Here is a 13,033-nt window from a genome sequence, read left to right as displayed (position 1 = left end):
CATTTGGTTGACAAAATTAGACTTGAGTTTAAAGAATAAAATAAAATTAGACACAGAAGATTAAATTAGGGACCCAGTACCGAGGAAGAGAGATAAACACACTCAACCTAAAAGAAATGTCCTCTCTTCTGATCTTATATATCGGCTTTGTTTTCTGTGAACATCCATCGCTTATCCTCTCTATGTATTATGTCTTGGCACAAATACATATTAATTCATTGAGAATAATACTAAATATTCAGTTTGGCCGATGTGTATTCCCTTAAAGGGGTCATATGATGCTTTTTTAAAGATCATTATTTTGTGTATTTGGTGTAACAGAATATGTTGACATGCTTTAATGTTCAAAAAACACATTATTTTTCAAATACTGTACATTATTGTAAGTCCAATGCATTGCTGTTCTGTTGAAAGTAATCTTAAAGATTCCTAAATACATCTACTTTAGGAAGGCCAAATAGTGCTTTTGCTTTCGCCTAGAAACACACAGCGTCTCCCTGACATGGCTGCTTCAACACTAACTGCGGTTACTGAAACCACGCCTTCTTTCTTTGCGTGCACATTTGGGCAACATTATGCAAATATTTCGACATAGCGAGGTAGATATGTGGGGGCGTGTTAGAACGAGCCGTTTTAGGGGGGCGTGGCAGAGTCTTAACTTTGATAAAGAATATCTCTTTGGTTTTGAGACTTTAGTCTTTGCAACTTCAGGGATCTTATCTATGCACAATCAGCTTGTAACACTCCAAAGAGAAAGGAAAACTTGAAATCGCATCATATGACCCCTTTAAAAACATATTTTAATAATTGTGTTGGCTAAATGCTCCTGATGAGAACATAAAAACACTGTTAAAACCTGAAGACAACATTTGGCACAGCACTGCAGAGACATCATAAAAGACAAACACAAAAGACTAGAATGTAACAGATTTCCATTAGGAGAACTTCATGTTCTACAGGTGCATCTCAATAAATTAGAATGTCATGGTTGGTTGAGATAGTGAATTGGTGGGTTTTTGTTAAATGTGAGCCAAAATCATCACAATTAAAAAAACCAAAGACTTAAACTACTTCAGTCTGTGTGCATTGAATTTATTTAATACACGAGTTTCAGAATTTGAGTTGAATTACTGAAATAAATGAACTTTTCTATGACATTCTAATTTATTGAGATGCACCTGTATTTAATAGATAATAAGTGTGTTTATATATATATATATATATAAATGTAAGGCTCACAATTCAGACTTTTTTCCCCTCAGGATTGCAAAAAATGTCAGATTTGTGAGATATAAACACAGAATTGCACAAAAATGGTTTTGAATTGCTGAATTATAAGAAGAAAAAAAAATAATTTTTATCCCATGGAAGAAATAAGCTTACATAGAAAATAGCACCACATTCTCGACATACAAACTAAACAAAAATAATTTGACAGCTATTGACACATTATGTTCATGCATCATTTTAGCTACCACATAAGCCTAAGCATGATAAAGCAGGAATCTCTAAAACATTACAACCTGTGGACCAACATATATTAGTATTCTGACATGCAGACAGGCCTGTGGTTGTTTGAGACGGCTAGGACGACGCAACGATAAAGAAAAAATCTTAACTGAAATGTTACATATGTGCTTAGGAGAGGGGTATAGGGTCCATTCTTTAACACACTTACTCAGTGTCTTTGCTCCGTACCCGTCCTCCCCTATTCCAGAGATGTCCTACACCACACAGCCGATCAGAGAGGCGAGGGGGGTGGAGAGAGAGAATGAAAGAGGATGGGAGACAGAGAGACAGAGGAAGAGAGAGACAGTGAGGTTGTTGGTGGGGCGGGCAGTAACGCCAGAAGAAGAAGGAGGGCATGGGCTTCCTGGAGCTACCTACACACCTAGACCTTTCAATCCACCCCGAGGATGCGTTTGTGTGAGCGTGTGCTGTTTTTATGTACCTACGTGTGAGAGTGCACGTGCGTTTGTGGCTACTTACGTTCCGAGTCACTGCCGTCTTGCTCGTCAGCGTCCTTGTTCTTGTAGAAAGGGAACTTGCGTGAAAAGATGAAGTTCTTTCTACGTTTTTCACTGAATGACTGTGCGGAGAGAAAGCATGGTGCAAACAGGGGGCTCTAAAAGCTGTCACAATCATGCTGACAAAATCAACACAACGACTGGAGCTGGACGTGAGGGACAACAGCTAGGAGACAACCAAACCACCAAGCTTTTATTTGTACCGAACTAATTACATTGTTTTTGGCTCAAACTGAAAGTGCTTGGATGATCCTGAATAGGTGATCTTTGTTTGTTGTGAAGGCTGATCCGAACCCCGCTGTCCATGACGTCACAGCACCTGAGCTGTTTTCAGACAGCTCAAATGTATTCAAATTAAAACATGATCAGTTGGAAGGAACATACAAGGGAGGTAAACAATGATAAACAAAAGACCAACTGAAGCTGGTTTAGTGCCATGCAATGGCAAAAGGGACTTTAAAAAATACTTACTAACTCATATTAAAATACCAAGCATGCAGGACAGTCCTGACAGGGTGGCATGCTGATCAAAGGGCCCCAATTTGTGCTGCTTGTGTGTAGTATTATGATGTTCTGAGGGTGAATTGTTTTTAAAATGGCTATGAAATGCAACGAAAAATAAATGAGGTAACATATATGTGACTGAGGTGATTTTCTAGCTGATTTGGTGAACCTGAGGTCAATATGCTGTCTGATTTGAATGTAATTTTCCTGATAAATTACAATCTGTGATGGTGAAACCCGTCAAGAATATGTCCAGATCATCTTTTACCCCGAAATTAAAAGAAAAAATTATATAAAATTATTTGAATTATATTACATCAAGTCTATTTTAGGACCATTAAGATTTTTTTTGTATTATGAAATGTTATTGAAATTACTTTACACCCACTCCTCATTTTTCTAATGCAAAAACCATAAAGGAAAGAAACAACAAAAATTAGTTTTAAAGTTGTAAAGTATGAAACATCATTATAATTTATTTTCAATTATTTTTTTTACTGAATTTAATTAATGCTTTAATAAAAATAACAATTGTGTCCAGACATAATGTGATAGAGTAATGAGAATGAGATATATATATATATATTTTTTACTTTACAATAATGAATATCAGGATTATTGTGCTTAATTATCAAGAACTGCAATGGTTTTAAAAATAGGCTTCATTTTCTTTTAACATGAACATAACATTTTTTTCTTATGATTTTGGGGTAAAATATAACCCAGACAGTTCTTAAATAGATTAACAGATATATGTTTGGCAATAAAATAAATATATCATTTTGAGTGCTTTTGTGTGCATTTTTGTGGTTTTTGACTATTTTTTTCAGCACAGTGTAGGAATTAAACCAATTGTACCCCTGAAGGAAATATTCATGACTATGCTAATCCTCTCTATTATAAGGCACATAAACATTCTTAATCAATGCATTTTCAATCAACAGTGAAATCCTATGATAAACCTGAAATGATACATACACAAAAGACAAAACCACACAACAAATCTTCAAGTAATCCATCAGTGCCAACACCCCCACCCCTCTCCCATCTTCAAAAGACAGAGGGAGAGAAAAAAGGAAGAGAAACGAGAGACAAGAAAGAAATGGAAATTTGCAGGCCTGGCTGCAATGTTGCTATGGATACTAGTGGGAATCACAAGGCTAAAAATCTGAACGGTGCTGTGGTTGTGTGCCGAACTAAAATACACCCTACATCCTTCAGTTTTATTCATTTCACCTCTCATGCACAAACAAGCAATATTTACTACAGATGACCTTACCATACTGATCTCGTAAAAGACGCAATAGGAGACACATTTATGTACAAATGTAATACTGAGGCTGCTTCTGTGAGCTGCACTGCTGTACTGATGCTGAGAGCTCAGAGTGAGCTGTCACACTGCGGCAGAAGGACAGAGTCTCACACACACACACACACACACTTTCACTCTGACTGACTCAATGACCCACCAGCACAACTTGAAATGGGGAAATAAATTCAAGATGACAGGGCACGACTGAAACTAAACTGGATAGACTGAAGAAAGGGAAGAGACAGACACTTAGATTACACTAGATGAGTGAAGAGACACAACAGGGGCTGCTGGTGAACTGTGTCTAAACTGTCATTAAATCATTGGGCCCTTCCTGCTTATACCTGAAAACTGGGGCGAATAGAATTTCGGATGTTGGCACTGATAAAACCATTTTAAAGACAATCACTCAACAAATAGAACACTTACCCCTTTAGAATCGAGGCTACCGGGTTTTGAGTTGAATTTAACCGTCTTCAGACGAGCTCTCTCTTTTCTTTCCACCCTGCAACAGTAATAGAGACAAAGTCAGTAAAATGTTCTACACAAATGTACGGTTTCCACAAAAAATATTAGGCAGCACAAACTTTCTTTTTGGTTAGTAATACTGGAATGTTTTCTGAAGGATCATGTGACACTGGAGACTGGAGTAATGGCTGCTGAAAATTCAGCTTTGCTATCACAGGAATAAATTACACCTTAAAATAGATTTAAATATAAAACTGCTATTTTAAATTGTAATAATTCACAATATTGTTAGTTTTTTCCTAAAATTTTTATTAAACAAATGCAGCCTTGGTGAACTTAAGAGACTTCTTTTATTAAAAATTATTGCAAAATTATTACCATACCCAAGCTTTTACACAGTATATACTTAGTAGTGTACATACAATCTGAAACAATCAAAATTTTGTCCTAATTTTGTTTTATATGACCATTTGGTTCCCGATATTTCAAATCAAACAGAACGTTCTGCTTTACATTTAAGACTTCTTTATGTAAATACAGAGGAATTAACAGACAATAATGTGATAGGTTAATATTAATGAATGACCCATTTTTACGGTTTATATCACTCAACAAATAGAACACTTACCCCTTTAGAATCGAGGCTACCGGGTTTTGAGTTGAATTTAACCGTCTTCAGACGAGCTCTCTCTTTTCTTTCCACCCTGCAACAGTAATAGAGACAAAGTCAGTAAAATGTTCTACACAAATGTACGGTTTCCACAAAAAATATTAGGCAGCACAAACTTTCTTTTTGGTTAGTAATACTGGAATGTTTTCTGAAGGATCACGTGACACTGGAGACTGGAGTAATGGCTGCTGAAAATTCAGCTTTGCTATCACAGGAATAAATTACACCTTAAAATAGATTTAAATATAAAACTGCTATTTTAAATTGTAATAATTCACAATATTGTTAGTTTTTTTCCTAAAATTTTTATTAAACAAATGCAGCCTTGGTGAACTTAAGAGACTTCTTTTATTAAAAATTATTGCAAAATTATTACCATACCCAAACTTTTACACAGTATATACTTAGTAGTGTACATACAATCTGAAACAATCAAAATTTTGTCCTAATTTTGTTTTATATGACCATTTGGTTCCCGATATTTCAAATCAAACAGAACGTTCTGCTTTACATTTAAGACTTCTTTATGTAAATACAGAGGAATTAACAGACAATAATGTGATAGGTTAATATTAATGAATGACCCATTTTTACGGTTTATTATTCACATAGTGTATTCAACTCTTTCATATCAGAAGAAGGAAAATTCTGTTTTTCATTGTATGTTCTATGGTGGCCGAGAAGTGCAAAGCAAATCACAATTCTGAAAACAAAATAACAAATTACAAATGCAAATGCAAGTCTAAAAAACTAAATAAAAATTCAGAAAGCACAACAACAATTCAGAAAACATTATAACAAGTCAGAAAACACAACGACAAATCAGACAAACCGGAAAAGGTAGGTATGGTTTGAGACACCGCCATTGGTTTGGGATTACTCACCGCTGACTGGACGAGACATCTGTCAATCAAAAAATATGGCGTGTCTATTTACATTTAGTTGAAAGTGACTGCAAACCATCAGCTCCAGTGGTGCAGATGGATAAGCACTAGTCGTTGGAATTTTGACGCGATTGACCCGGGTTCGATCCCACCTTTTGCCAAACTTTTTTTTCTCCCTTTTCAAATCTCTTATCACATCGTAAAGGCATTTATTTTCAATAAAAATTAAGGAAATAATCAAAAAGTTGAAAATAAAGTATCGGGTAGGGTTAGGGTAGGTGTAGGGAGGGCTTTATTGTACCAATAAGGTGGCATCCATTTAATAATTAAAATTATAATTTACACTCAATACGTTATTATTGCATACTGTTTTATAATGTACTACAATACTGAAGTGCAGATAATTGCCGCTATTTGCAACAAGCAGTATACTTGATAGTAGAAATCCTGCTATTTTAACAGTGTAAATAGGTATTATAGCATATTGCTAAATACTGCCATTTTCACTTAGTGTAAATAGAATCTATTGTTAATACGAGATTTGAAAAGGGAGAAAAAAAAAGTTTGGCAATTTTTTTTCTCCCTTTTCAAATCTCGTATCACATCGTAAAGGCATTTATTTTCATTAAAATTAAGGAAATAATCAAAAAGTTGAAAATAAAGTATCGGGTAGGTTTAGGGAAGGTGTAGGGAGGGCTTTATTGTACCAATAAGGTGGCATCCATTTAATAATTAAAATTATAATTTACACTCAATACGTTATTATTGCATACTGTTTTATAATGTACTACAATACTGAAGTGCAGATAATTGCCGCTATTTGCAACAAGCAGTATACTTGATAGTAGAAATCCTGCTATTTTAACATAGTGTAAATAGGTATTATAGCATATTGCTAAATACTGCCATTTTCACTTAGTGTAAATAGAATCTATTGTGAAATGTTATTTTGTTTATTAGACTTGCATTTGCGTTTGTAATTTGTTATTTTGTTTTCAGAATTGTGATTTGCTTTGCACTTCACGGCCACCATAATGTTCTCTTTAAAGAGCCAACTTAAATATAGGGCAGTAGGGTGACGATTAGAAGTAGGGCTGTCACATGTAAATTTAGTACAATTAATTATATAAAAAAAGTTCAGTAAAAATATTACTCCTTCAAAAAGGAAGCACTCATGTTATGTTTTTTAATCATTAATTTACATAATTTAGGTGGCTGTGCCAAGTAAATATTGATATATGCAATTTATTGAGATTAATTTGATAACTTAGCATATCAATGATATGTATTCGTATTTGATTGTATTTTTTTAATTTATTGACAGCTCTTTTAAAAAAAAGATTGGATGTGGATTGTGGTTATTAAGTTACTACTTGGAAGAAAAAATGCTTAAAAAGGCGGTAATAAATCTACACTGGTCAAATGTTTTGTCTTTAGTCACGTAGGTGTTTCAGCATGAAACTCACCTCCTCTTGCTGGGGATGACGCCCATCTCCTCACTGTCCCCTTCGAGCGTCACTCTCCTGGCCTGCCACCACTCATCATCAGATGCATTGATAACATGGAGAATGTCTCCATATCGGAAACTGAGACCCTGACTGGGAAGACCACTATCCTTTGCCCTCTCATAGTCAAACAGAGCCCTGCAGAAAGGCACACACACACACACACACACACACAACGTCAGTTTGACTGAGCTGACACATTCACGCAATATTTTGCATCCGTCTGTCATGAATTGGCAGTAATGGCTGACTCATTCTAAAGCAGCATGCATGAAATGTGCAGATACAGCTGTAAAAGGTACAATAAGTGCCACTAGCCACAGTCAGCACATATTATAGAGTAGCACACACTCCTCATAACTGTGTGTGAGTGTTTGTGTATAATGATGGTATGATGGGAATATGATGGATTGAGACGACAACGGAAAGCTTTGTTCTACTGCCTTGAAAATCTATAAGCGGCTGCCGTCACTTTTCTTGCCAAGTTTGGGGAGGGAGGGAACATCATATTAAATTAATATATCTGTGGGATACAACTAGTGCGCCAATCTCTGGTCTGTTTTAAAAAATGTATCAGTTAAACAATGAATTAATTCAGAAAATTTCTGCCCTTTCTACCTATCATTTCCTGTCTCCTCTGCTGTAAGGAAAACATATACTGTAACAGACACAATATTACAAAAATATGCATACATTCAAAACTCTGGGGTCAGTAAGATTTTTTTTAATTCATACATTTATTTCAAAAGGACGCATTAGATTGATCAAAAGTGACAGTAAAGACTTTTTTTACAAAAAAAAAAAAAAACTATTTCAAACAAATGCTGTTCTTTTCAACTTTCTATTAATTAAAGAATCCTAAAAAGTATCATGGTTTCTAAAAAAAATATGAAGCAGCACAACTGTTTTCAGCATTGATAATAAGAAATATTTCACCTCAGCATATTAGAATGATTTCTGAAGGATCATGTGACACTGAAGACTGGAGTAATGACTGGTGAAAATTCAGCTTTACCATCACAGGAATAAATTACTTTCTAATTTGTGACAATATTTCACAATATTACTTTTTTACTGTATTTTTGATCAAATAAAAGCAACACTGGATAGCATAAGATCCCTTTTTTTTTAAACAAAAAATCTAATCAGCCTTAAACCTCTGATTGACAGTCTGTAAACATGGAAACTAGGTATTTCTTAGATGCTGCAAACCTCAAAATATATTACTATATGATAAATTTCACATCATTTTGAATGAGAAATCTCAGCTCCTCCACATAATAGAAAACCAGTAAGAGAGAAGCACAGATGAGATCAGAAATACGAAGCCATTTCAAAGGCGATCACAGTTTACTATGCCATCTGAAGTGGGTGAATCACTATGCAGTGACAGAAGAAACCTCTCATTCATCCTCATATGGAGGAGCACTATCCAGAGAAACAGGCTATCGTTTCAAAAATAACCATGATTCACATACGCATCCTTAGAAAGAGACACAAACACTCTATTTAAAGAGCAGATTTTATACTGATGATGTAGACTCAAAGACCAGATGAAAACAAGTGTTTAAACCTGAACTGTCTGAGGGAAGCATGTGGACTGGAGTCACCCATTGATCTTTAGTGTGCACTTCAAAAATAAGCAGGAGAAGTAATAGTTGTTTTGTTTTATTTTTGTATTTTTAATGATATTCTCAAAATGTGCCAGCAAAAACACAGTTTTAAAGCCATACTGTTTTCACTGTTATCTACCTCCAGCAGGGCAGTGTGGATGATCAAGCGGTGAAGCACAGTAAAAGGAAGCACTATAGCTAAGACGCATCCGCACACAAAAGAACAGACAGGCCAGCCCCACTGAGAACATAATACTAGAGATAACAGCAATAATGCCCATTAAACTCGTTCCTCCAGGTACATTTAGTCACTGCAAGCCTAGCCAAAATGCTTCAATGCAGACCTGTGATAAGCTGAATCAAGTGTTATTGCATTTCATGTTTCTCTCTATTGTCTATACAATTTCTTATTCTGTTTGGGTGAAAACAAAGGAGTCCCACTGTATGATACCCACCTCCTAACGGCAAATGCTTACAAAAATTGACTTTGTAAAAAAATGAACTTCAAAATGAATTGCAATCAGAGGATAACTAAGCCAAAGTAAACCAAACTTTGACCCCTTGATGTAAATGTAACTACAAAAACAGGCATATATTAAAGAGATTTATCATTTTAGAACATGCTGTTCCTAAAATGCTGCAATGACACCACACACTAAACAGCACTTCACACCTTTTTAGCCCTGATAAAAGCTCTCAGATAAGACGAGGCTCTCCTGAATAAAAGTGTGAGAGTTTGGGAAACAAAAAACAAACAAACAGGTGATACTAGTCTTCTCTGTTCACTGCTAGCACTCACATTACCTCTCCTTAATATTGCCTTTTGTAACCATGACAATACATCTGTTTTGGAAAGGAAGCCTATGATGCAGATGCAACAAATGAGATGTAGACAACACAAACACAGCCTAAAATCAATGAAGGGGCTAAAGATTTAATCAAATAAAATGAAAACATCAAATGTTATATCATGTACATATCTTAAAATATATTATATTTATTGTGGAAATAAATAGGTAGGTATTACAATTGTGATTGCAATTATTTATGAAAAGTTAGATTATATACGCTACCAAAAGTCTGGGTCGATAATATTTCTTAATGTTTTTGAAAGTCTCTTTCGTAAGTCTCTTATGCTCACCAAGGCCACATTTATTTGATTAAAAATACAGTAAAAACAGTACTACTGAATTATTCAAAATATATAATGCTGACATCTATTATTACAGTTTGAAATAACTGTCTATATATATATATTTAAATAGGGCTGTCAAAATGATTACTTGTGATTAATCGCATCCAAAATAAAAGTTTGTGTTTACATAATATATGTGTGTGTGCTGTGTATATTTCTATGTATATATAAATACACACACATACATGTATACTTTTATGAATTTTTTTAAATAATTATTTCCATGTGTCCATGTGTCCAAATATTTTACGCAATTGGCACAGGGGTGGAGCACTCACAACTGCTGCTTCTGTCTCTTTTTTTGACAAGAATTTAGTTTATTTAGACGCAGAACATCTTTACGACCACATCAAAGCTGCCTTAAAACATGCATGCATGTAAGTATTTGTTACACAAGTCAGATTTAAAAATGTGTCTCTGAAATGCAGTGGTTTTCAAAACTGTCCTGGAGCAGCCCAGCTCATCTAACACACCCGATTCAACTCATCAGCCCATTAGTAGAGTATTTAAGACCTGAAGTGAGTCAGAAAAGTTAAAAAGTTTAGTGTCAGATCTGCATCATGTTCAGCAGGAGCAGCTCTTAAAGCAGCCAAAATAACCTAATAGCCCAGCTGCTGTGATGTCTGATAATCAAAGAACAAAAGAAAAAAGAGGAAATCAATAACTTTTGTAGCTTTAAGGATTCATCTATATCTAATTTAGAATTTAGTGTTTGATAACTTTATTCAGTTTCTGAATATTTCCTACTTGCTGAAGGGCACAGGTAGCTAAATATGACATTTATTATCATGAGTTTATGTAATGATTGCTTTAAGTTCACTTAAATTAATTATTTTTTCAAGTCTAATAAATGTTAAAATTGATAGCGCTCAATTGTAATGTAATGTTATTAGTGGGGATAATCAATTTCATAGAGGTATCAGTAGTATTAGTATCAGTGATCCTCACCTTCAGTCATAAAAAAGATGCCTTTAAACCAATCTTAAAAGTATATTGTCTTTGTTGTTTCTACACTAATTTGAAGATTGAATTTGAAATTATTGCAATATAAAAGTATATTTAAACCTTACTGACCCCAAACCTTTGCATAATGTGTTGGTGATCAATATCATCCCAAGGATGAAATCAATGAAAAGATACACAAGCTACCCATACTGCACTGTTGTGAGCAGATACCTACATGACAAAATTAATGGGTTGCACATAATGGCTGGCACATATGCTGCTCTAATAGATGGAACATTGAATCTCACAGATGTCATTTCACAAGCATGCATTATTCCACAACAAACACAATATTAAGACAACTGATCTGCATTTCAGCTGTATTTTTAGCACAAAATGCTCTAATAGTCATGTGATGGTGCAAATGGGTCTGTTTGGGTCAATACAGTGCAACATTATTTATAAAGCAGGCAATAATATACAGCATAATGGTGGTTAGTCACCATTACGGATCTGTTACAAACCATACTGAGTGCAAAAAGCAATCATCTACACTATACACGAACAAATTGTTGTCTTCAACGTCCTCGTTAACCCTTGCTTCATTAAAGGATAAAACACACACACTCACACATACACATTGGAACACATGCCTAGGGAAAAAAGCACATCTTCCCTCTCATCGGCCAATAAAGACGTTAAAGGTTGTTATGGAAACTGCAAGCTACGTGCAGTACAGTGGAGATAAATAATATTTTTATATGTTTGAATGCTGGCAGGTTCTCAGCTTATTTCAGTGGATTCATTCCTCCATGGCATCATTATAACAGTGATGCTACTCAAGACTCTTCCAAAAAACAGCATGTGCAAGTGCAACCTGCTGACAAAAACTCAAAATTTACTGTCATATGACACATACTGAATAATGCGCGCTCCCCTCTGCAGCCATTATGTGCCCTTATGATAATAAATAGAACATATTCTTGTCTGTAAACCATTCAACTGATAAAATTACTGATAAATTGATAAAGCTGATAGATCACCTGATGAAAGAACCAAAACATTATGTACCACAAGAGCTGTAGCTATAGTGGTCAATTCAGGTCAGTACTGTTTTAGCATTATTTATATACTATTATAGTATTTATTCATATTTTGAATTACCTTTCATTTTTATATTTAATTTATCTTTATATTTTATTTATAGATTTTTAAACTTTTTAATATAAATTTAACAGTGAATCTGGCTTAGTGCAGGTTTTTACACTGAAATACTGCATGCAAAATTGCCAAAACTGTTTAGTGAATGCGCCCGAGTATTTTTGTTTTCTAGTGATTTATTGTGTGGATCTTGCAGTAGAGCTGCAGGGCTGAATCTGTGTCTAACAGCAACAGAAACAGTACAGGTAGAGTATGTGTGTAATATACAATGCTCAGCAGAAAATGGTACATCCATGGGTGATGAACCTGATGGATAGCATTTTTCCACTAGAGCAAATGTCTGTAACAGGGCTGTGAATCTTTGGGTAGACAGCGAATCGATTTGATTCACGATTCATAGGTTTTCGATTCGATTCAAGAACGATTTTTGCAAATTCTGAACAATTCGATTCGATTCACAATTCAATTCGATTCGATTCGATTCGATTAACGATTCGATTCTGAATTCTTTAAGTGCATTCACATGATTATTTAAATGCTTCCCCTAAATTCTTTAAATGCTTAGTCGAGGGGCAAATTACACAGCAGCCTTTATGGTTAGAGAACCATAGGTTAGTGAAAAAAAAAACTTTTGTCCATTGTTAGATGCTAGTTTAATGATGCTATGGCATGACATGGCATATGTAGAAATGTATATAAGCCAAGATTTTAAAAAAGAGCTTTAAAAGTATTATGTATAGGCATGGGTC

General features: G+C 34.7%; 1 protein-coding gene across 1 annotated transcript in view; it reads right to left on the bottom strand.

Moving 5' to 3' along the window:
- LOC107578537 (disks large homolog 2-like) overlaps positions 1-13,033 on the bottom strand; it is a 238,295-nt gene that overhangs the window by 7,823 nt on the left and 217,439 nt on the right. The window contains exons 19-21 of the mRNA XM_016264486.1: positions 7,332-7,508; positions 4,940-5,015; positions 1,990-2,089 (exon numbers count right to left, since the gene is read on the bottom strand). Of these exons, the coding sequence (XP_016119972.1) occupies positions 1,990-2,089; positions 4,940-5,015; positions 7,332-7,508 (353 nt within the window). The remainder of the gene's footprint in view (positions 1-1,989; positions 2,090-4,939; positions 5,016-7,331; positions 7,509-13,033) is intronic.

This window comes from Sinocyclocheilus grahami, unplaced genomic scaffold (assembly GCF_001515645.1).
Source record: "Sinocyclocheilus grahami isolate Dianchi unplaced genomic scaffold, SAMN03320097.WGS_v1.1 scaffold32.1, whole genome shotgun sequence".
NCBI lineage: Eukaryota > Metazoa > Chordata > Actinopteri > Cypriniformes > Cyprinidae > Sinocyclocheilus > Sinocyclocheilus grahami.
Note: the sequence above shows the minus strand (reverse complement) of the source record. Positions and strands in the feature narration are given on the sequence as shown.